The sequence below is a fragment of the Diplotaxodon limnothrissa genome, linkage group LG7 (genome assembly GCF_057381915.1).
Source record: "Diplotaxodon limnothrissa isolate DT_005_m linkage group LG7, D_limnothrissa_male_GT1.1, whole genome shotgun sequence".
NCBI lineage: Eukaryota > Metazoa > Chordata > Actinopteri > Cichliformes > Cichlidae > Diplotaxodon > Diplotaxodon limnothrissa.
The window spans coordinates 49096964-49123569 of NC_140602.1; the positions used below are offsets into that span (position 1 = coordinate 49096964).

Genomic DNA, 26606 nt, shown 5'->3' on the forward strand with positions numbered 1-26606 from the left:
ATGGCACCCTTACAAACTCCAGCTACTGCAGCATCTCAACGAGGATGACCCAGATCGGTGCACAGAATTTGTAGAATGGGCAAAACAAAAATTGGAACAGGACCCCCAGTTCACTCAGAAGATTTTGTTCAGTGATGAGGCAAACTTTTATGTGAATGGTGAAGTTAACAAACAAAACCACCGCTATTGGTCTGACACTAACCCACATTGGATGGATCCTCCAAGACTGTTGGAACAACAAAAGTGATGGTTTGGTGTGGTATATGGGGTACAACGATAGTGGGTCCATTCTTCATCAATGGAAACCTCAAGGCCACTGGATATTTGAAATTGCTAAATGATGATGTGTTTCCGTCTTTATGCACTGAAGCTGGCACGTTCCCTGAGTTTTTCCAGCAAGATGGTGCACCACCACATTATGGGTGCCAGGTCCGAGCATTCCTAGATGAACAGTTTCCTGGAACGTGGATTGGTCGTCATGGGCCAGTTGAATGGCCCCCAAGGTCTCCCGATCTGACCCCCTTAGACTTTTATCTTTGGGGTCATCTGAAGGCAATTGTCTATGGTGTGAAGATACGAGATGTGCAGCACCTGAAACTACAGATACTGGATGCCTGTGCTGGCATTTCTCCTGCGGTGTTGCTATCAGTGTGTGAAGAGTGGGAGAAGAGGGTTGCATTGACAATCCAACGCAATGGGCAGCACATTGAACACATTTTATTTTTATTTATGGTCAGAAACTTGTAAATAACCCATGAAAGAATAAAGTTACATTGAAACCAAGCACACCATTGTTTTTCTTGTGACATTACCGGTAAGTTTGATGTGTCACATGGCCCTTTTCCAATTGAAAAAACTAAAGTTGTATCCAAGATGGTCACCACCCATCTTCAGGAGTTTGCCCCCTCACATATACTAATGTACCACAAACAGGACTTTAATATCACCAACCATTCCCATTTTATTATGGTGTATCCATATAAATGGCCCACCCTGTATTGTAGAAGACAATGGTGTTACTGGACATACGGCATCTTCTTTGCATGAGAGAGCTTTAACCTGCATTTATGGATGGCACAGCGAACTCTGCTCAGAGAGAGTGATTCCTGATAGTGTTTTCTAAGCCCATGCAGTGATTTCCATGACAGAATCATACATGTTTTAAATGTCATGCTGCTTGAGAGACTGCAGACCACAGACACCCAACACTAATTTTCCACTTCATCTCTCAGAAAGGCAAAACTCTTGCTGAATTTCTACATATTCTCAGCATCTTTTTATATTATGGACTATAGATGATGAAAGCCTTTGCAATTTTACACCGGAGAACATTATTCTGAAATTGTTCCACAATCTTTAAATGCAAATCATTGCATTCTGCATTTATTTGTATTTTCCTCCAAGTCCAAACTTTTTCTGAATTAGGATGGCAAAGAGTCCAACTTTTTTGCAGCAGTGCCTCACAGATCAAGATAAAGACTACCTCGATGTTTGTGTTTATGTTGTTAATGACGGAAAACGGCATGTAGGCATGTAAAGTGAAGCCATACCGACTCTTAGACTGCAAACAAATGTTCTTTACAAAAATAGATGGCTACTCTAATCTGAGAAAAATATATTGTTTAATAAGAGACAAAAAAATAAATAAACTACAACTAAACTAAAAAAAATAAAGTCATCTAAACTGAACCATTTTCTTGACAACTATAAGTTGTATTAAATGGTTGGGTCTCATTATTAACATATTTGATCAGCATAGACCTTAAAAGCTCTCTACTGGCCACATCCCTCTTCATGGGCTGAGTGAAGTGCCATCACTTTGAAGAGCACCACAGTTATTGAAGAAGTTACACCATCAGCTGTCCTCTAATTAAAATCAGAAACAATGATTGCTCTCCAAAGAACACATTTTCAGACAAACTCTTAACACCCCCGCCTCCACCACCGCTCTCTGGTACACATAAGCATACACACTACACACACATACGCACACACTCACACACCAATATAATTTAGTTTAATAAAAATTGCTAAGCCTGTAACCAATCATAAAAGCATTCGCTTTCTAGTGGAGTTATTATCAAACCAAAAGAAAGAATCTTTTCCGGGCCTGTCATCTATCAATTCTGTGACAAAGCACTCTTCAAAGCACAAGGCTAATACATTTGGTGCATGACAATAAAGCTTTTCCCAAAACCTATAGAGTGCTTTGAGTAAGTGGCAGCCAAGGACTTAAAAGTGTTTCTTTGACAAACCACTTAGTTTTCTGACTTTGGAGAAGGAATAATGATCCCTTCTGAGAGGGAGATGGAGATGTGTGGATTAAAAATAGGCCTATGTGATTTTCAAACTAGTTCTAATAACCTGCATAAACTGAAATAAATCAAAGAAGCAATCACACTTCTCAAACACTTGACCACAGTTACAGAGTCTTTCATCATTCGTTGTCCCCTGGGTGACTGACACTGCATGTAATTCCTCTCTTAAGCTAATTGTTACTTCTGTTAGAAAGACAGACCTATTTTAATTTAAAAGAACATCACCATTCATAGGTAAATTTGCTGTGTGCACTGACCAACGTATGATCCATGAGCAAAGTAGATTCATTTTCAAATACTGACAAATCCTAATGAAAGAAACTCCTGTATAAATAGCGAGCTTGTTCCTATAAACCATTATATGGCTCTAGCACTGTCAAACATAAAAACACTGTCTAAACACCTTGTTTCATTTGTCCCTTTACACATTGCAGCTACACAGAAAGTGCTACTTTGTACTCTCATGACTGATTAGTTTGCACTGTTCAAACAACTGTTTTGGAGACCTGTCTTTGATCAAAGCTTAGAAAGACTTAAGACACAATCACATTAGAACACAAGCGCACGTCTATAACCAGAACATTGTGCTGAAATCCCCAGATGGGAATGGGGAGCAATTCTATCCCCATCCCAGTGCCAATTAAAAAATGCATTGACTTTCAATTCTTCAGAAACCACAAGCCATTTCTTTAGTCCACCTCAGACTATTTCATCTAAGTGTATAGATGTCATTTCATTTTAGAGGTCAAGCGAGAGTTTGACCCTCCTTCTTTGTGACAGCCAGCATTCTGGGGATGAATGTGGGCAGTGTTTACCTTGTAGATGAAGCTTGCTCTCAGGGCTCTGCAGAAGGATTGAGCTAACTGAGTCCAGATTGTCATAGCTACTGCATCCCAGCGGGCCCGTCCGTGTCTCTGTCACCTGCAAGAGAATTAGGACTCAAATGAAAAACACATATCAGATTCACTTTCTGTACTTGTGTGCGTGCGGGCATACAAACGTCTGCGTGCCCGTTGTGTTCAAGTATTACTACACTATTACACGACTACATATCTTTGTTTCATCTATTGTGCTTTCACTGTACTCTGCTCGATGAAGTATTCCTCATTTAAAAGAAGCCATCACACAACAAACCACCCTTTAACAATGTTTAGGTGTATTATTATGTTTGAGCTACTTAGACTCTCATATGTACAGACTGTACAGCATTCACACTATTGTTATTACACCAACAGGCAAATAATGTATTGAGAACTAACTGACTCGGTTATTTTTCCACAAGGCTGATGTTCATCTTGCCACAAGGATGCGATCTTTTGGGGGGGGGGAGAAATTAAGCTGTTTTGCAGGAGGAATATTTTTGAACTATGGGATTGTTCTGTTCCAAACAACAAAACAATAAACATCTTTATCTATGACAAAAAAATAGAGAACGGAACAAAAATAAAACAATGTAAGCATAACAGAAAGTATTGAAATCAGAAATCTAGCCTGGCTTAGTCAAACCTGTGTCAAGGATTTTGAAAGAATCTTTTTATCTCAGAGGCATAACAAATGAATCAATAAATATAAAGAAATTTAAACAAAGCAACAAAATTTGCAAACAATGATCCACATGTTGCAAGTCCTCAAATTAGTCATTTTTACACATTCCAACATCTGATATGATGGAAGGGCTTCTGAAACTACCCATTTAAGCAAAAAGATCCCTGAAATTCCTGACATAAAAGACTGTTTCCAGTTTTAAATAGTGCAATAATATTTGTTAGGAGCTATGTGGGGTAGAGGAGGCGCAGACAAACCTGCCTTTGAACAGTGAAAAATATTTGGATTGAGAATATATCACGGTTTGGATTGAAATGCAACTTCTTAGAATATTTTACATATTGTATCAATGCTTCATTTTTAGATTTGGTTTGAGATTATGCCAATTTAAAAAGTTTTGTGCCCTTACAAGATTATATATTGCAAACAAAAATGATTTAAAACTGAACTCATTAAAATGTGTGAAAAACAAGGTGAGCTTTTGTATCCACAGAGGGCTTTAGACAGGCTGGGGAGGCTGAGGGAACGTTGAAGACAGAACACAGAGACAAAGGCTACGAGATGACATGGCATGACAACAAGACTGACATCTACAGGACACACTGAGGACAAAACACAGGGGAAGGGAAACACTAAAGGGAACTAAACCAAAACCACAGAGAAAAATGCAATCATAAGTGCAAGAAAACTAAACGAGGAAACATAAGACACTCACACAATAATGATTAAACAAGATTCAAAACACTGGGTCAAGACGCAGAACCATCACATTCATATCTGTTGTGAGATGAATTTTCACCACAGACAGCTTCAGTAACTTATATTGCACATTTGTGTGTGTGTGTGTGTGTGATTGACAGTGTGATATCATTTTTTCCTGTCTTTAATTTTGATACCATACCAGATGGTGGGCTGACAAGCACGAAATTAGACAGATGTAAATCTACCCCTGGCATCAGGCGGCAAAATCAGAAGACAGACAGGGACAGACTGGAGTAGAACTATATAATCTTCATATTCAATCAATATGCTCTTGAATAAATCTTGCTATATTAGGGCACATGCTAGAGATGCAATAGCTTTTTTGTTTTTGTTTTGTTTGTTCTTCATATTTGACGATAACGCTGACATTCTTTATCTGTAGATTACGGTATGCCATTGTTGCATATTATTTGTTAAAAATATACAACATTTTAATGACTGAAATTAAATGAATGGAGTGTGAAAGAAACATACAGAGATTGGAAATACTATTTAAAAATGTCACGCTAGCATTCTGGTATTTCTACCACCAAATGTTTTACTGGTCTTTTCCTTTAAGGTACAAATGGGAAAAAGTGGTTGATCCACTGAAGCTTTACTATTTTAAATTAAAACGCATACAGTACCTGCTGTTTACAGCACTGTAAGTAACTGAACTCCTGCTTTCCAGATTAGAAATTCACATTTTACTGTCTTCATAATATAAGGGCTTATTCCAGTTTAATTTGAATCACATTCAAAGAAATTTCCTTTCAACAAAGGTTAGCATGTATGACTTTTAAAAACTATTAATGAGGTAATAATGATCACCTCCTTGCAGTTTTTAGCCACAATTCATTAGTTTGGTTAAAAGAAATAAAGAATTGAATGGCAAAGGTTTTGAAGTTTTGAGGTGCTGAGGTGCACTTGACTAATGTGTGCATCTGAACTGATAACAGAACGACGCAGTCACACTGTGCCATTCACATTTTTGCTGACCCAGCTCTTTTCCTCCCTTTTTGTTGTTCTTATTGTGAAATGAATGACCTCCTTCAAAAGGTTGTATTGCACGACCCAGGGTGACTGAACAAAGGTGGATATCTGTCCCCTGTCACTTCGGGACATCTCCCATGTGACAAAATAGGTGATTTCATGGGCAAGCTAAGGCATATTTAGATCTTTACTCTCACACAAATTGTGTGCATATATATGAACACTTGCTTCTTGCCATTTTTCTTCACAGCCATTTTTCTATGGAGTTATTTGCTCCAAGAATTATGGTTCCAAATTAAGAGCACACCCGGCTTTAAGGATTAGAGACTGACCCTTGTAATCTGGATGACCTTAGGAGAGCGTAGTGCATTACTTGTTAGGCTCTGTCTTTTCATTTTCTCCACCACACACCATAAGAATGCTATGCACCAGATTATGAAAATGGAGTGTAACGTAATAAAAATACAAGGAGCAATCAAAGGACTGAAGTGGGCCAAGGGGGACTTAGAGGATTTGGATTATTAAGCAGAACACAACAGTGGAATCCCACTGGGCCCGGACTGTATAACAGTCCACAGACAGAAACCATAGTTCTGGAACAACCATCTAATTGTCATCTGTCACCAAGAAAATCATCTAACCAAGTAAATAAGAGATAATGCACAGGAGATCTAAAGTTGCAGGTTCTGTTGGTGACTTAATGCACATATATTATTCCCCGAGCCCCATATATTAAAAAAAAAAAAAAAAAAAAAAAAACCTACGTTTTTCCTGTGCAAAGTTCTCTGTATTTCAAAATGCAAAATATAGCTTCATGATATACATACCATGCAGCTGCAGTACATCAGGTGCATGTAGTATGTGTGGGTACTTGTGGGTAACGTGTGTGTTTGCATACAGTGTGTCTGTGCATTCAGACTCAATCATGTTGCTTGTTTCTTGGGAACCGGTTGCATATGTAATGATCAGTGGCTAAGTAGCTACCCCATGAAACATTTTGACCTCAAGCACATCTGAAAATTTTGATTTGCACGTTTACATCTCAAGCTATGTATTTATAGTCCGTCATCTTTCTCACTTTATTTGATTTGAATTGGCCTAGTTAACTTGCTTTAATTGGGTATCTGCCTTTCCAGCACACAGGCCCATTCACTTCACATCTATAGCTGACCTTTCTAATGTACCTGCCTTTCATTAAGCGCCAACTGGAATTTCTTTAATACAAAGAGGAACATTTGGCAGTTAAAATCATAGGTAAAGGTCATTTCGTGAAAACTGTGCAATGGAAAAAAAGAATCTCATATAAAATTATTATACAAAATAGACTCTAAAGCACTGTGAATTATTAGGGATAAAACACGGAAAAGGTAGCTGTAAAACTGCTATTATGTGAGCTTTGCTCATAGTTTGTGCACACATGTATCAAAAGGTAAATGCATCCATGAGTTTAGGCCAGTGTATACCTATCTTTTTATTAATACATCTCTCCAGATGTATCATAATACCGTCCCCTTATGCCTTGTATTAGATAACTTTGTCATTTGTCACCTAAAACATCTCCCTATCTCTACATATGATTCAGTGTGTATCGACTGCTTCAGCGTGCAATAAAATCACTTTTTGTCAGGTTCATTAAAATTACACAGCATAGGAAGCTGTCATTATTTCTACAATTCCTTGAAGTTGTCATGGGAGTAGTATGATCTTACTTCTATACTGCTATACTGAAAAGGATGTTTCTCTGAAACCAAACCACACATTATTCTAGTCTCCGTTGCAAGAAAGAACAAGGAGAAATAAAAGGTGGTTTGAAGCTATGTGAGATAAGGAAAACAATGTATGAGGCAATAAGATGGGTGAGTGGGACAGGGAAGATTACTGTAAGGTTCAACTGTCTTCATTACACGTCTCTTCTGCTGCACCATCCTAATCTGCCCATCACATGCCATTTTCTTAATGACTTGCTATTTATGGCTACATAGAAAAGAAGAGACGTGCTCCTCTGTAATTCTTCACCCTGGTAGTGAAAACTCTCTCAGGACACTTTTCTGCCTACTTCATATCATTTTTCGTGTGGCTAGAGTGTTCCTCTAAGTCACACTGGAGGCACGGAGCAACCACGTTTTTTTTTCTGTAGTAGCACATTTCCCTTGAACATTTATAAAATTCTCTGTATGAATATCTAAATATCTAAATGTGTCAAGTGTAAAAGACATTATTAATGTAACTCTTTAGTTTTAAGTGATACGGAAAAAAAAAAGATCAACTTTAGGGCATTTCTAATTATAAACTTGGCACCCTCGAGTGTTGTAACTCAAGCAACACTGAATATAAAATCTGTCATGCTTGCTTGTGGCAAATGCAAATTAGATGTAAACTGCTCCGAACTTGGCTTCTGCAGACGACAGAAATCTGGGTCATATTGTATACATGTTAAATTTCTCTTGCCCTACACAAGGCTCACAAGACTAGACTGAGAGATGAGAAAAAGGATCATATGACTCTTGCTGGTACACTACCACCACCCACAGCACTGCAGCATCATCAGGAAATGTGCATATTGATTGCTGGTGTAAATCTGCCCAGAGTAACTGTTTGGATAGGTGACCTTGTGAGGGATGCAGTAAGCACACCCTGTAGGAATGCACACTTGCACACTTCATGCATGAATGACTATAGAGTACGCGACACAGTCAGCCGCTCAGTCACATGCAGACTCACATACAGTCAAGATAGCATGCAAGCACACATTCACACAGCCAGTTCCTCATCATACGTCTTGCTGCATAATCACACATTTCCACGGGAACACACTCATTCGTAAAATTGACATTTTCTTTCTATTAAAACACTCCATTGGGTATCTTATTTTCATTCCTAAATGACCCTCCCTCCCCACTGGAGTCCTAGCTTGCAGCAATGAAGTTCAGCCACACAAAGACAAACAACCATATGTCATCTTTTTTCTATCAGCAAGGTATGATTTTATGCACAGTGGGGAAAAACCTCACTAACGTTTTGTAAGAAGGTCATATAAATACATATAAGTACCTTAAAAATAATGATAGTAATGAATTGATATATGATTGAAAAAATGTTTATACCCATTAATGGCAGCTTTTAGCAAAGTTTTAATAGTGTAACTGGTTGAAATAACATATGTATAAGTTTAGCATTGCACTGCTTTTAGGTAGCATTATTCTACATATGCAGCAATTATATTTATCATATAATTGCTAATAACCCTTACATAGTGCCTAGAAATGTTTATATAATAGCATTTTTAAAGTAATTCATTAGAATTGGACTTTACTTTCAAACTATATTGCTGACTTACACTCATCATAAAGTCTCATTAATGATCACAGGGCATTACAATTACATTAACCAAAAGTATTTTAGATGCCATATAATATCTAAAGAATGAGCTTAAATCTTACGTATAGCCATTACATTTTTTATGAAGACAACTCTTTGCACTGAAACATCCCAGTGGATCACAAACTAAACGATAAACCTAAATAACCATACATGCTCAATGTATGATACAGTTAAACAGTTAACATTTGGATAGATGCTGTGTCATGGATGAAATGCTTAGCTGCCCAAAGGGATTCTGGTCTTGTCTCAAGATGCAAGAGCGAAAGACTTTGAAAGAGGGTTTATTGTTGGGGCACAGATGGCATGAGTTTCAATCACAAACACAGCTGGACTGGCTAGAGTTTCAATTTGAAAAGCGGCTAAATTAAATCTGCAAATAGATCTATGGGAATTGCTTCAAGGGTTGGATGTTGGAGATGATGCGTGTGTGAAAAAGAACAACTGAATGAACTCTGTGCAGCGCATGATCAGATGACTGCCAGAAAGAACAGTGTCGACCCTTACATAGAGGGAAATGGTTAGTAGTGAACAACTTATGCATTGGGGGTTTGGCTGGCATGAACTGGATTCGCTATCCCTTTAGAGGAAATGGTTATTACAAATTAATAGGATGTTTTTCTGAGTTATCACCTGTATCCTATTTCCTGTCTGTGAGCAGGTATCCCAGGGTATATTTCAGAAGATGTAAATCTCCCACTTACTGGCTGCACGGTCAAGAGCTGCACTCACATAGCAGCAAGACAGTCTTTTGTCATCCAAGTGTTGCAGGTCATGTTAGCAAATTTCCATTGCTGTAAGCATGTTATTGTCTAAAAGGTCATTCCACTACTGCTTTTTGTCCAAGATTTGGTGAAAAAGAACCTTGACCCTCATAGTAAATCCTGTGAGAAATGGGGGCAAAGGGAGGAAAGCAATTTAGTTTATAGCACAGCGTATCTGTGGGATGTGGGATGACCAGCACAGTCCCAGGGCAGGTGTATGGGGTACATGTCTGTATGTTTAGCTGATGATCTTCTTGGGTAAACGGCTAATGACACAGCTAACAAGTCATTAATAAGTTAATAAGCCCCTCTGTTTGTTGATGACATCTTTGGTCTTTCTGGCAAACAGAAGCTAGTTGTTTACTTTGAAGTGCTTGATAGAACAGTCATCATTTCCCTGATGGTTGTGATAATGCATAGCCATTAGCTATGGAGTATATATAGGGCACCACCTGGTGAACACATATTCCCAAACAGGAGGATCAACTCACACACTCTAGGTAGTAGAGTCTCTCACACCCAAGAAATCACTATATAGGCCGATCTTCAGGCAGCAATCTCACCTGATGAAATACTTCTTTGATACATCCCCAGGAGAGGGATGGGCCTGGCAATAGCCGCTCATTTGGGATTTGGTGGTTATAGGTGAAGGAACACTAAAAAAAACTCAATTTTTGCATGTGCCTTGCAGTTCTTTCAGTGTCTTGGCAGTAAAGAGATTTACATTGTGGAGCACGTCAAAAGGGTTTCCCATGCATGTACTACAGTGAATACTCAACCAGTAATGTGTGGTGGTGCTAACCACAGTGCCAGGAGCAGTTGTTCGTCTTTACCTGTGTAGTCTTCTGCTGTCTTGCCAGGTGCCTTAAGTTCATGCAATGATCCAGAAAGTGCTGTGTATTGTAATGATAATTGGCTTTGAGCTTGTTGAGAATTTGGGGGGGATTTGAAGAATCATTAGGGTACACACTGAAGGAGTGGGGGGGGATATCATATCTACCACCCTGCGGTCTTTTTAGTAGCAATCTTATACCGTTTCCATTGCTTCTTGAGTGTGTTTCTCTTTATTTGCACAAAATAATCGATCTTGTTGAGCATTTCCCCGCCCTCTTGATAACCATTTCATTCACAAATTGCCACTTTGCTATCTATGTTATAGCTTGTAGTCTGTGGTAGGTTTGTCCCCTTTAATCATCTATCCAAGTCAACATATTTTTCTACATCTTCACTTCAGGGAGTATAATCCATCTCCAACTCATAATAGCTGCATTGGACTCAAAGGACCGGTTTGTGGCAGAGGCTCTAAAATGTCATACTCACTGCACTATGTCACAATTGTGGAGTGGGCATCTGTAAGAATTCAGTGCCTATGTTCCTCTAAGACTGGATGTATACAAAAACCTCTGAAACAACTGACACAAGTAACAGGCTAACTGCCAAAATAAATTGGCAAGACAGCACTTAGCTAAGCCGCTAACCATGCCCCTTTACAGCTAGGCTGGCAAACAAGTTGTCCTACTCTATCTTCTAAACATTTGCAGTTACTAGATCTCAAATTAATTGAACATTTTGAGCTGACATGTATGTAACAGCGGTAACCTCAGCCAAACCCAGCTAAAAGACCAAATGAGTAAAAACGTCATGGAAACATCCATTCGGTAGAGTTTTAGAGACATATAGAATCAGTGCCATGCTGTTGGGCTTTTTTTTTTCCTGTGATAAATTTCACCATTAGACCATGTCTACTTTAGCCAAATGTAACCATTTTTCCATCAGTGATTTTGATTACCAAATTTTATTTAGCAATACAATCAGTGGTCCTAGGGAAATTTTCTTATTAAAGATTAATAGTGTTCTATGTGTTTTAGTATTCCAACCATTGTAACTTGCACAGCATGTGCAACCTGTAGGAGTCCAATAACAATCAAACAACTGTTTGTATTTCTCATTGATGAAAAAAACTACGTTTATAATGAGGAAGCTTTGCATTAGTGCCTGCACAGATGTCTGATGTCATCAAAGATTGATTGTGATATACCCTGCTGGCTGTCCTGATGTTCACGTGCTGTTCTGCCGCCTCATTAGTAGTCTGATAATGACACAGTTAATCAAGTATTGCTTGCCAAAGTCATACACAGCATAAATTCTGATTTACGGTGCTGCAGATCATTGATTTTCTTTTTCTTTCTTACTTAAAATCATATGAGGATTTAGGTATGGAATCAGTGTATCTGGCAGCATTCTATATCTGTATAATGTGTATACCTGTATAACTTAATAGAGAGTGTATTCAGAGTGTATAAGAGTACGGTGTTTTAAAAATGTGTGCGTCTTATTTCTCGTAGTAATTCTGATTTTTGCAAGTGATTACATTTTCTAGAATACTTTTGTTACCTTTCCTGTTGATATGAATCCTATCAAAGACAATGTGAGTGAGAGTGAAACAAAAACAAAGAAACAACAGCAATGAAAAAGTAGGGAAGAAGAAAAACAACTTTTTATCATCTTGATCAAACTAAATTAAAATATACAAAATAGACCCATGTTCAAGGTCATTTGCTGTCTTCACAGGGAAATTTGTATTTGACTCATATAATAATATATCACGGTAAGAAACACATACAAGACTTTAGAAGCTGTCGCACTTCTCTGGTGATTCTCTGAGCAGGGCAGTCAGGGCACCAGCATCTTTCTCATGAATGCCCGTCACAACGAATATCCATATAAACACTGTTGATGGAGCTGTTCTACTGCTGGCTGAGGGTCTGTCTCATCCTCTTTGTTAAATTGGCTATTCGATTAGGCAGACAATTGACAGAAACTTGGTTTTCATTTTAAGAAAATTCTTCATTCTCCAATGTGGAGGACAGTTCTTTCAGTAGAGACACATTAGTTGTCTGTAGCTTTCATAATCATTTCAATTGTGTCTTAAGGATACAGTTGTTTTGCCATCTATCGTTCCAGACTTATACACTGTGGAAATATGTCACATAATACAAATACAATACAAAGCTACTTATTTATTTTGCCCTTCACATTAGAAATTTAAGTATAATATTAAATCCATGAATTCATAGTTCAAAATAATTGATATATACAGTGCTTTAAAAAAACAATATTTGTTTGAAGGTACAAAAAGAGTACAAAAAGATAACCCAGGTAAGAATAAAAAATACGTTTTCATGAGACTGTGTGTATTCAAGCTACTATAAATCCTCAGGGTAATAAGAGTGTTAGACAGATGCTGAATGAACTAATAGTGAATAAATGTATTAAATATTGAATCTCACAGAGGTCAGATTTTGAACATTTTACAAACTATTTCAACGGAACTGACTTTCAACCTGCTTACCTGCAGATGGGAAATGTGGAAAACATTTCTGCTGTATTGATGCATGTTTTTTATCCTGATTGTAAGTTTGCACTCCAAAGCAGGACTTACAGCCATACTAAATCAATATTGGAGGAGCAAAGCCCTTGTTCTCTGTGTTTATAGATCCGTGCCTTCTGATGGACTTTGCTTCCACTGCACATTTTGATCACTGTCTGTCTGCAGCCGACGTGACTGGAGAACTGCAATTTAGGCTGCCTTTATTTTTAGTCAAGTAAAAGGAAAATACAGATTCATCCTAAATGCATTTTGTTTTGAATATGTTTTGCATTTTGAATATCAGACAAGGTTAACATATATTACCAATGTTATTAGTATTACTAAAAAATATACAGTATATAATGCTGAATGTATTTTTACATTTTTAGCACATGCTCAGCCACTGTTTTAGGTGTTTTTAACACAGATTTCCCTAAAAACAATACAATTAAGTATGCACCTCTTTACTCTTAAAAGATGTGCAAATGTGTGTGCATTAAAAAGCAAATAATAGCATACAATAGAATATAGTAAACAGCTTTCATGTGAGAGAAAGTGCTCCTGATTTTACATGGGTCCATCAGAAAACAGTCTGCTACTTCTCAAACATGATACTGGTATCATGTGCCATTAATAGGGCTGCCACGAACGATTATTTTGATAGTCGACTAGTCACCGATTATTTTTGCGATTAGTCGACTAATCAGATCATGCATCCATTGGATGTAAAACGTACAGCTTATTGCACCAGCAGCATCTCCTCTTATATAACTATCATTAGTTTACAGCTTTAAGTGTTTAAGGTATGTGCCAACTAAAAATAAAGACAAGATGATAGTTTATTAAACTTTTAATGAAATTTGCAGATTGTCTCGGTGGAGTTTAATAAACTCGGCCGTCTGTTCGTTCAATGTAAAACATAACAGGACACTAGAGTAAATTCTCTACCATTTCACACTTCTGTTTAATCAGTTTTCTGTTTGACGTTTGTTCAGCTGTGTAAAAACTATAACTTTAATCTCAGCCAAACCAATTTACTGAGGAACAAATAAAACACTGAAAAAAGCCAAACAATAACATTTTTAAATTATCCGAGTGACTTATATATCATGTTTACCCTGAGTAGCGAAAGACCGCGGGGGGGTTGAAAATGATGTGCCGGGAATAGGCTGTTCTCGCCGGCTCTAGTGAGCCTCGAACCCTCTAGCTATCAAGCTGGTGGGTAACAGACGTCTCCGAAAATTAAATTCCTTAATCGTCGACGTAATCGTGACTAGTCGACTAATCGTGGCAGCCCTAGCCATTAAGACAAGCTATCCGGACACTCTCCAGTTATAATATTCCTAAACAAAAGTACAAATTATAGCCAATTGCTACTCTGTGGAGTAAAAAAGAAAGAAGTTGATATTCTTAAAAAGTCTCCCCCTCACACCCCAAGCACTCTTACTTGCTGGGTGTAACACACCCACTGCAGAAAGGCTGATGCCCAAATAGTTCCAGTAAATCAATATAATAATAAAATAGGAAACTACATGCAAAGGGCAAGGACTCTAATCTAGTCACCACATATTTCTATTGGGGTGGGGGGTGGGCGCAGAGCCATTGCAGAGGGGGTGCGGTATGAAAAGGGGGAAAAAAAATGCTTGGACACTGCTAGCATGGGGCGCCCACACAAACGCAAAGCAGGAGATGAAACATCGCTGAATATGTTTCCAAACCAACTTTATTCTAAGCTAAAGACTAGAAAATATGGTGAAGCATATCTTCGCTTTGGTGTCACCTGCACAAGTGCCGAGGTAGGTCTCCCCTGCAGAATTGGTTTTCCCTTCGTTGGGAGCAGCGCTGGGCTGTTCAAATCACGGACAAACAGTATCCCACATTCTTGATTTTTAGTTCACAAACACTTCTCATAATGACTAACTACTCCTGACATTTTGGAGATGTTAGCTCTTTATACTGTAAAGTTACAGCGGGATCCAAATAACATCAGGCTGATCCTGCCACGATCTGTTGCCCGGTTCAAATCACAGACAAACAGTATCCCACAGCTGTTTATGTTTTTGAACTCATTTTGCACAGAGAGGCATTTTTTGAAAAACGTATTGATAGCAATGTTGAATATTATTACACAGGAAAAAAACAACTACACATAAAATAATTACATCGTGACGCCTCTGCCTTTCTAAATGGAGGGACAGTAACTACGTGTGTATGTAAGCATGTAATACCTGCAGATAGTCAGATTAACAGTATTTTGTCTCTATCTGCCATTCTGCAATTCATCTCATGTAAACAATAACGTGGCGCACAGCCTGACGTGAAAAAAAAGCACATACCTTTGATGTTGCGTGACGAACTCTGTATTCCTCGTCCACACGTAAACGCAAAAAAAGGAGTTTTAAAAAATCTCCGTTTCGGTGTTTCGAAACGCCGTTTACGTGTGGACGAAACAGCTGCGTTTCAGGGGGGCGAACATTTTTCTTGTAAGACAAAGGGGGGTCTAGCAAAAAGAGCTTGGGAACCATAGTTTTAACCAATAAAAGCATGGATTTGTGTTCCATTCTTTTATGTAACTGCTGGATTGCACCACCCACACTACAAGTTCACTGCCATTCTGACTGTGCACAGCCATGTTTGTTTCACTTGATAGAACAGACCTATTAGGTGGCTATTTTATCCTGTTAAAAAGCAAAAAACATCAATTTAGTGTCTAAGACAACTCATTACTAACCCTCATGCAGTACGTGATAAGCACAAGAAACCCTTCTTGCGTGACATTAGCTCCTTAACTTACCCATCACCAATCCATTCCCACCCCTTTCTCAAGTTTAAAAAAAAAAACCCTCTCCTCTTGAAATACGTCATTGGTCCATCGGTTTGGATCAGAAGACATGTAGCCCTCTCAGCTTTCGATGTGTGTGTTTGTGAGTGTGTGTGTGTCTTTGTGTATGTGTGCTATATGGATGGTCTCTCTTCTCCACACGCCCTGCCTTCCTTTTCTGAGAAACTGACTCAGCAGCCACTGTCAGGTCTGCTTACAGTTTTTCTCAGTTGCTTTGGTGCATTTCTCACAACAGAATTAAACTTTGCACAACAGTTAGTTCAACCTCCACAACATGTAGTCGTTTTGGCACAACCTTGTGGCGGTTTCATGTTCATTGCGTCCAAAGGCAAATGCCTTTGGACATGAAGCAGTTGAGTAAGTACAAATATCTAAAGAATGGTCACTTTTGACTTGCTATTCATCACTATCTCCTTTCTTTTATCATGAATGTCACAATTATTTATACTTGTACCGGCTGAATAGTCATTGTCCTTACAACTAATAGTCTTCATTTCATTGCTTGTGTCAGTGCACTCAAAATTGTTGAACATCTTGTCAAACACTTTGTACACCCATTTTGAAAACCCTATTTTTAAGGAGTTTCCATGAAACCCCTGCAAACGTTTGTATATCTTGACGAAGCGGGATTCAATCTTGCAAAAGGCGTGAACGAAATCACATTGGAGAAATAGCCACCATTGATATCCCAGGCCAACGAGGAGGAAATATTACAATGTGTGCAGCAATCTCAGAAAATGGCATTCACACCCATATTCCTCGTATTGGTGCATACAATACACAACACCGGTTGGCTTTTCTGGACGCTCTTTATAGGGACCTAATCCCACAAAATGAAAGGGATGATCCTGGTGACAATCGGACAATGTATGTAGTGGTTTGGGATAATGTTAGCTTCCATCACTCTGCTGTAGTCGGGCAGTGGTTTGCAGCACACGACAGGATGCTTATGGAGTTTCTTCCTCCTTACACTCCATTCCTAAATCCAATTGAGGAGTTTTTCTCTTCCTGGAGGTGGAAGGTATATGACAGGCATCCACATACCCAAATGACCCTGCTAGCAGCTATGGATGCAGCTTGTGATGACATCACAGCAGAGTCCTGCAGAGGGTGGAGTTGACACTCCAGAAGATACTTTCCCCGATGCATCGATAGAGCTGACATTCGCTGTGATGTTGATGCAAATATGTGGGCAGACAGACGGGAGCGTCTAGATATCAATGATTGATATGCAGCAGTGTCTGTTTTTCAGTTTTGTTTTTTTGTTTCATAACCACTGGAGTGAGGTTTACTGTCTAAGTGAGTTTATGTTTGCTGTAAAATGTTTGATTTACTGTATTTCCCCAGTTTGCACAATGCTGTGAACAGTTTCAATTAAATATTATCAAGAGTGCATATGGAGTGTCTTGATTTTCCTTTACAATTTATGGTTTTCAACATGCCATGCATGCTGTCCAGACTTGACATGTCATTGGGAAGCACCTACAAAGAAATCCGTCACAATGAGAACATGTTCAAACCATTTGATTTTGTGACCAAAGGTGCTGGTGTAATGACTTGTAATTGTGACAGCCCTGACACTTTGATTGATATAAGTACTTGCTTTTGATGAATGTATTATCTGTTTTGATTAAGGGACTTGCTTTTGAAGCATTGACTACTTATTTTGAACAACTGACTTTTCTTTTTGATGAAGTGACTCACTTTTGCAAGTTATCCACCATGTTTTGCAGTTTGCACTAATTGTTTTGAGAAGAGCCTTAGTAGTGGTGCAGAGATCAATTCTGTTGTGAGAAATGCACCAAAGCAACTGAGAAAAACTGTAATTTTGTCATGCTTGACTTCCTGCTACCTGGACTCTCATCTGCCAAACCCCCTTAATCCACTTGTCACTCACAACAACAAAAAGCTCAGGATCTGCTCCTTGAATGAAGATAGGGAGGTGGAGCATTGGTGGGTGTATAAGAGAGTTATCCTGCAGATTTTAGTGCAGGTGTGCAAGCACAGGTGCATCACAACTGCTGTGGGAATTTTAGAGTTACGGGGATTTCAACACTATTTCTAGCCATTACCCAGAATAAGGCAAAGAATCTGTCAAAGAATTTGTCAGATAGATAGATAGATAGATAGATAGATAGATAGATAGATAGATAGATAGATAGATAGATAGATAGATAGATAGATAGATAGATAGATTCGGGCACACATTTTGAAACAGGCCTTCACAACTGAAAATTCAAAATTTGTCCAGCTGACCTTTTATAGTTATATCTTTGATGACATTTACAAGACAACATCCTATTTATATATTAGGTAGCATTCGCTGCCTAATTTCTCATCTGCAAGCTTTTTTTTCACTAAGAATTGTGTGATTGCAAATGCCTGGAAAACTAGAGAAGTCTAAATAATTATGATCAGCTGGGCTTGAAATTAACACCAGCTAACTCACTCAGAGTAGTTAATATTTGACTGCAGCAGACACAGTTTTACCTCAGGGCATGTTAGCTTCCTGCTCTATTTCCAAACAAACACAACTTTCCTCAGTTCTTTCTCAGATTGGTATGATTTTATATGGTCCTTCCCAATCTACAATTTCTGTTAAATAAACATACGTATTTGTACAGCTGTCATTTCAGGGCACATCTACATGTTTTTACAACTGCTGCTCCTAGCCCCCTCTCCTCACTGAAAGGGTGAATCAGTCTGAATAAACAGTGAGCAAGCAGTTGCATGCAGCAGGCTCACACTACAAATACAGTTGTGTGTTTGTTTTTCCTTTGTTGCTGTTGTTTCAGTTATTCGGTGAACACTGATGAAAACAAATATATTGTCTTTAGCAGTAAAAAAATCATTCCTGTGCACTAATGCACATTATCATGTGTGTATGTGTTGCAGATTATCATCTGACTCTGACTTCTCATAAGCATCCATATAGGAAACTTGTCTGTCCAATCAAAGTGTTTACTACTGTATGTGTATAGTATATCTACTTTCAGTCTTCAGCCTGTGGTGCCATCATTAACACTGGTTATCTATCGTCGTGCTTGCTCCTCTATACTTTGGCAAAATATGCTAATTAAGACACCCTGTATTACATTCAGATTATTTCCACCATCCTTACAATGGCTAATGTATATTCATGAAATGCACTGTGTTTGTGTTTTTGTCTTTTCACTTTAATTTATTTGTATTATGCAACATATGTCTCTCTAGAGGAAGAGAAAGTAAGTATTTCTCTGACTGTCTAAGTGAGCACACATGAAATTCACTTGTCAATTTGACGCACTTCCTTTGCACTGAATATCACAATACATCTATACATGTATTATGAAAAAGCATAAATTCATGCACAACAAATCAGGAACCAAAAATATTTGTATGTGAATGTGCATGTTTAAAATCTGCTAACCTTGATGGCATTGGTGGAAATCTGGATCTCATGCAGCTTCCTCATTGTACCGTCACGGTCAATGAAGTAAGACGAAGCCAACTGATGAAGGGCTTCCACATTCTGAGTAGCATTGGCAAGCTTTCTGTCCAGCTTGTTTTTGGCCAGGTACATTGTCAGTGCCTCCTCCCCTGCAAGTGGCAAAAAGAAATGGAATTATATAAGCATGTTTTTTAAGAACTTTTTAAGGCAATGAAGTCATTATTTTTTAATCCAGTGTACTACAAAAGCGAAGCAAGAGCTGTACATATATTGAATGTGAAAGTTGTCATATTCAGTCTTATCTTGGTTGCCGGTGGAGCACTCAATATAACGGAGAAGTCAGAGATGAATACCAATGCTAGGAGCTTTAGCTTGAGAAACCAGATGCCTTAGGTTTCCCAGAACAGTCACATATTTGCTGCTTCATCCCCAGCTGGCACCATCCCCGGAAAATGCCCTTAGATTTACCCCTATTGGGATTGCATTATTTCCACAAGAGGTGTAGTGATATAGAATTTTTACCACAATACCACAGGAATTTCATCCTGTGGTCTTGTGGTAAATATATCACATCCGAATTTTTCTTGGAAAAGAACCCAGAACGGGAAAAGAATAGGCATGATACAAACACACAAATAATTGATTTGAAATAATTGAATGCAAATATTTTAAAAGAAAAATACGAAAAGGGTAAAAGTAAGTAGTGGAACCAGTTTAGCTACCTCAAGAAGACTGCACAAATCCCAGATCCTCCCCCAGTTATATATTTTTACAAAAATACTGTATTCAGTTCAATCACATTACTGATCCTATACTGATTACATACTTCATAATTTAAATGCTATTATTATCAAAGATGACAAAGTAAGTCCGTCTTTACACTTCAGAAAACACTTGAAAAAGAGAAGTACCGGTAAGTGTGTCAACTCACTGAATTCAACCTGATCTTGCAGAAAGTGTCTGTAAGGTCAAGAATATGAAAGTCTAGATCAGCAAAGGGCCTAAATATTTACAGCGCACCAGACAACCATTTCAGTTTGCATGTCTTGTGCTCGTTTGTTGACTCACTAAAAAGAGCTGAGATGCTCAATCAGTACACATCATATTTCTCAGTCTTTCATTCCCACGAGGAGAAACAGATTCATAAAAAGCAAACAAGCAAATATCAGTTCACTTCTGCAAGCTCACACAATCTATCCTGCAAAGATTACTGTTCAAATGGCAAACCATATGCTTGGAACTATTTCAAGAGCGTGTCACATATGTTCAGGTTTACAGTGCTGTGAATGGTTATTTGGCCCCAAGCGATGCATTGGAATTGGTCATTTAACTTGTGGTGACCGTGACTAGGGGTGGGTAGCAGTCAGGGCCAATGTCTCATGCCTGGTTAGAGTACAAACACTGAGGGGACGAGGGCCGATTCTCCGATGCTGCAATGCTCTCTGTCCCTCAGGGGTTAGCAAAGTTACTTACATACACTCGACTTACACCACTGCACAAGAATAATAGTCCCACATTAAGCCCTTGATCTGCCATTTTTTATCACTATTTCAACTTAGTGTGGCATAAAGGTCTTCTATACATAAATATTTTGTGGTTATTGCTAGCTGGCCAGGAAAAATCATTACCTCTCTGGCTTTAAAAAAGTCATTTGTGTGCACCTTTCTATAAGTAATACATTGTGCTACATTATTGCGGGGCACCTCGCTGGCACATTGCCAGAAATAATCAGCTCGTGTAGGGTGTATGTGTTTACAGCTGAGAGGTATTTTAAACTGTTTCATCTCAAATCAGTGTTTCCGTGCATGTATACAAGCATGTTTTCTGAATATCTTTTTCTTTTTTTTTTCACTTTCCTTGTGTTTGCATGAATGTAGAGGTCATGGAGGATATGTGACTGCCTAGTGTAATGGAATGGTAGGGAGAGCCCCATTTTATGCCAGTGGTACATGTGTGGGAAACCTTTTCAAAGAACCTAAGTGAGTGCTTTCAAATGACTTCATAACCCAGGACACACACAAACATACCCTGCATTTGCTGATAGGTGCTGCTGTCTGCAGTTACTTTAGTTACTTCGTTACAGAAAAATTACATCTATTTTTTGTACTTAACTATATATACATATGTTTGATGACAAAAATTGTGTAAATAATAAACCAATATAGGATGAATTCTATTTCACAACCCAACAACTTAGCTCTATTGTAAACATCTTACTTCTCTTATGAATAATCTCGTGATTAAAACAGGTTAACGCTTATAATAAAATGTATATGTAACACTCACAACCAATTTTCTACCCTTCTCTTCAGCGGCATAACGCTATTGCCAGTTACACATTTGCTTCGGGTTTATGCAAGATATATTCTGGTATAATGGAGTAAAAGATATTGTTGTTGACAGAAGCGTTGGCAAGTTTCACTGGGCAGTTTTACTCTACAACCAGAGGCACAGCCATAGTTCTGCATATGAACTTTAGCCTTGGGCAACCACAAGTCATTTCAATAAACTATTTCTTTTTTTTCATGGCAGAAGATATGAGACACTGAATAAGTTTCATTCAGTCAGTCTGTGTAATCACAACAGAGTGTTGGTTGGCAAAGGAGTCTCCTCAGCTAACATGCAGTTATTAGCGCAACAGCTCTAACAGAGCGTAAAGTAAATGCACTCTTTCTCAGTTAACTACAAATACATTTTTAAAAAATGCACTGTGGTTGTTGTTGTTAATGTAGATTAGTTCTTAGTGGCAAAAGCTAGGCAGAAATGAATGTTGTCAATTAAAGCGACAGTGTTTGCTGTTTTGCAAAATGTTTGAGCAGAACGTGTATTTTTTAAATCCCTCCACACAGATGTATGTAGGACAATGAACTCTCCAAAGTAGCTATAGTTGTCTGCTGGATTTAATTGGATGTGTCTCCTTTTAAGCTTTTTTTCTCTATTCCCTGACTCGACTCAGATGCTCTATAGTTGGCTGTGCACACACCCATGGAAGTCACAGTGAAACAGCAGTTCTCTCACTTAAAGTGGAAAAATGATTTCAAGCATGTGAAGGATAGAAAATGACAGATGTGCTAAAATATATTCCTTACAGCTTTAGCAAAATGCAAATCTGTCCTTCACATTCCCTAAAAGCAATACCTCCTCTAGCATTTATATACAGCCTTACTTTTGCAGACGTCTTCACTACTGACACACCGAAAGGTTGAATTTTCCTGTCAGCAAATGTGCTTCACTTACACTATTGTTCTCAGGCAAAGAGCCTGAGGTGTTAAATATTTGTGCCAACTGTTTTATGTACATATTATTTACTTAATTATTAATTTATTTATTTCATCTTCAAATTCAGTTAAAACATAAACTGAGGTATATTTTCACTTTAACTGCTTCAAGTCTTTTAACCGCAGTGGGCTAAACTCAGATCTAGGGCTGCCACAAACTATTATTTTGATAGTCGACTAGCAGTGTTGGTCAAGTTACTTGAAAAAAGTAATCAGTAACTAATTACTGATTACTTCCCCAAAGAAGTTACTTTACTGATTACTTATTTTCAAAAGTAATTAATTACTTAGTTACTTAGTTACTTTTTAAAAACACGATTTACAACCTGAAGAGGTGATAAAGCGATAGATCTTTCAGCCCAATTCTACTTTTTCTACATAATCCATCATATAAAATGTAATCAAATGGAAAAGTCTCTTTTTTTAACTTGTTTTATCAGTTTTAATCTTTTAACTTTATGCATCAAGCAAAAATTTAATTATATGCACCATTCTCTGACTTGAATAAATTAGTTTGACATTTAAAGCTATTTTCTGCACATTCCAGCACATAAAATAAAATATTTTTTGTGTTTACACTCACTCTTTCAAATAGATGCAAGTAAAACACAGCAGAAAATAAATAAAGTCAAAGACTCAGCGGTCCTGTTGCTCTATTTTCACCTGTAAAGCAGGACTGGGATAGGCGGAGGTTTACCCTGGTGCACGTGTGCCGCGGTCAGTTGAAGAAACCGCGACTTTCTCTGTGAATTTCCCATTATGTCGTTGCGCACTCGGTGCTTGCTTGGAAGTTTAGGGGTTTTTTTCGCTGTAAAAAGAAGTTTTCTTCCCACGCACAATGGACGCTAATGTTTTTGTCACATTTTATGGAGTCAAACTCAAAGTAAGGTCAGTACTTCCACGCTTTAAACGCTGCACGCTCATACTCTCTCCCACAATCGATATGTGATCCATTGTTGATCTGCACACAGCTGTTGTTACTAACGGCACACTCGCTTACGTCACTGTCGTGAGACATTCTTGCAAAAAATCATGGTTTTAGTAACGCAGTGTTCCTACGGGAAAGTAACGGTAATCTAATTACCGTTTTTGCAATAGTAATCCCTTACTTTACTCGTTACTTGAAAAAAGTAATCAGATTACAGTAACGTGTTACAAGTAACGCGTTACTGCCCATCTCTGTCGACTAGTCACTGATTATTTTTGCGATTAGTCGACTAATCAGATCATGCATCCATTGGACATAAAACGTATAGATTATTGCACCAGCAGCATCTGCTCTTATATAACTATCATTAGCTTACAGTTTTAAGTGTTTAAGGTATGTGCTAACTAAAAATAAAGACAAGATGATAGTTTATTAAATTTTAATGAAATTTGCAGATTGTTTCGGTGAAGTTTAATAAACTCCTTGCTATCTAAAATATACTGGGACACCGGAGTATATTCTCGAGCATCTCACACTTCTGATAATCAGCTGTCTGCTGGACGTTTATTCAGCTGTGCAAAAACTATAACTTTGATCTCAGCCAAACCGATTTACTCAGGAACAAATAAAATACTAAAAAAAGCCAAACAATAACATTTTTAAGTTATCTAAGTGACTTATATATGTTTAACCTGAGTAGCGAAAGATGGGTTTGAAAACGATTTGCCGGGAGTCCGGTGTTCTCACCGGCTCTAGTGAGCCTTGCCCCCGGCTAACTATCGAGCTAGTGGGTAACAGACGTCTCCGAAAACGTCGGAGCGCTTTTGAAAATATGTGGTGTCTTGATAAACTGAGCAGATATTTGAGGTTTACACAGCTACATTCTCACCTGAAAATATGTTAAACGTTTATTTTGTGACCCAGAAAGAATAATAAGAGTAATATTAAAACTAACTAGCTGCCGCCATTGTTGGAAACTGAGCTGGGCTGCGCTATGAATTCTGGGACAGAGCTACTTCTTCTTCTTCGGGGTTTAACGGCAGCTGGCATCCTTGTACATGCAGTGCTGCCATTTTCTGTTTCAGTCCGTTATTACACTCTTAAATCCTACTACTTATTCCTGCGTCTTTTGGGATCTTACAAAGCTTCAAACGACGCGTCGACTATTAAATCAGTCGTTGTCGATTTTGATAGACAACGTAATCGTGACTAGTTGACTAATCGTGGCAGCCCTACTCAGATCATATGCTACACTTCAAAATACACATAACTTGATACTCATTAAGAAAAGTCAAACAAACGAACAAAATGTAAAAAATGTGCCACAAACTGAGATCTAATTAAAACAGTCAAAAATGTTCAGACAACAAATGTTTTCCCTTGACGTTGTCAGTCAGTGCTCAGATAAGAATATCTGCTTCTTAGTTAACCCTGTCATTACCACAGCACCATATTTGCAGGCAATTAGTAACACAGAAAGCTAGTTCATTAGCATTCATTAGCATAGCATTGATCCTACCTCTTTTACATGAAACTCTTTAACAACAACAAATATAAATGACAAACTACCCAACTGAATTCATTTTGCCTTTAATTAAAAAAAGTAAAAACAAAAGATATTGAGAAGAGGCTGTGACTATGTACACCTTTTCATTAGCGCTTTAGAGCTCAAAGACAAAGAAAGGAAGAAGTAACGACTCATGCTAGGTGACATAACAATGGTAATTCATTGTAACATTTTCTTTCAGTTTCCGGGTGGGGCGGAGGGGCTCTAATGGCGCTCTTCACACTTGAACACTCAACTTTAAGTTGCCTGGGAGAAGGAGAATTCATTTCTTTCCTCTCAAGTGTATAATGACTCATGAGACCACAAAGTGTAGGTGGCTAAAGAGAGAATTAGCCTCCTCTTCTTACTTCATCTCTAGTATTTAATGCACATTTCTTGGTTCATATAACCATTAATGGGCAATTCCAAGATTGACATAAGAGTTTGCTGACCCATAAATTGAAACAAAGGCCTGAAGGTTAAAGAAAACATGATGATAACTCAGGGGCAAAGTAGATGAGCTCGGGGATATCTGTAAAAATATAGAGGAACCACATATGGTGATGCAATTCAATAACCTTAAGGAGGATGCTGTGGGTGAAAATGATACTGTGGTTATTTTCAACTGTTTTAGCCATCTGATGTACCTGTTGTATTAGGATTCTTCCTAATTTTATTTCACCCCCATATGATGTTTCAGCTCAATATTGTATTTCCAATTTCCAAAAAAAAGGTGTTGCAGGATGAATCACTTTACAGGGTGGGTTATACAATATCCCAGTTCTAACTCTTCACATCTAATATTCATCTGCACAGTGTAACTAAATAATTAAAGCCGACTTTATATTTGAAAGTAAAGAAATCTGCTACCAGATTTATTTTTTTCCCTTAATGCTTAAGCATCAGTTCCACTTGAAGATATCACTTCTGACATACAAATATAGTTTGAGGTTACTTAATTAAAAATTAAATTAAAAGACACCAGTTCTCTCTGAATAATTGATACTGGGGTACATAAATGCACATTTCCCAAGCTTTGTCAAGTCTGGAGCAACATGACCCAAGCCTGTTGAACAGCATCATAATAATGACAAAAGTATAAAGAATATTTTTCAGAGGCATTCGATCATGAGATTACAAAACTGCAGTACAAACGGCAATTTACACAAGTGAAGCGACTACTTGGCAATGTTTCATGCATGCAATTATATAATTCAAGGTTTGAATAACAGAGCAGATTATCTTACTAATTATATCTTTAAAATGCAGTTGGGAACATAATCAGAGTAAGCTGCCTTCATCCATCCCTCCGAGCTTGTGATAAGATAAGACATAGCGAGGAGAAAGCATTTATTGTTAGGCTAGGAGAGCACAGGTGCTTACCTTTTTTTTTTTTTAGGGTGAAGTACATTCAATATACTTTTGATGCTTTTTTTCTTTTCTTTTTCACTGTAAATTAATTGAATTGATTAA

General features: G+C 38.0%; 1 protein-coding gene across 1 annotated transcript in view; it reads right to left on the bottom strand.

Annotated features, from left to right (window-relative positions):
- brinp1 (bone morphogenetic protein/retinoic acid inducible neural-specific 1) overlaps positions 1–26606 on the bottom strand; it is an 82872-nt gene that overhangs the window by 28085 nt on the left and 28181 nt on the right. Inside the window, exons 3-4 of the mRNA XM_085358326.1 lie at positions 19361–19530; positions 3134–3239 (exon numbers count right to left, since the gene is read on the bottom strand). Coding sequence (XP_085214452.1) covers positions 3134–3239; positions 19361–19530 — 276 coding nt within the window. The remainder of the gene's footprint in view (positions 1–3133; positions 3240–19360; positions 19531–26606) is intronic.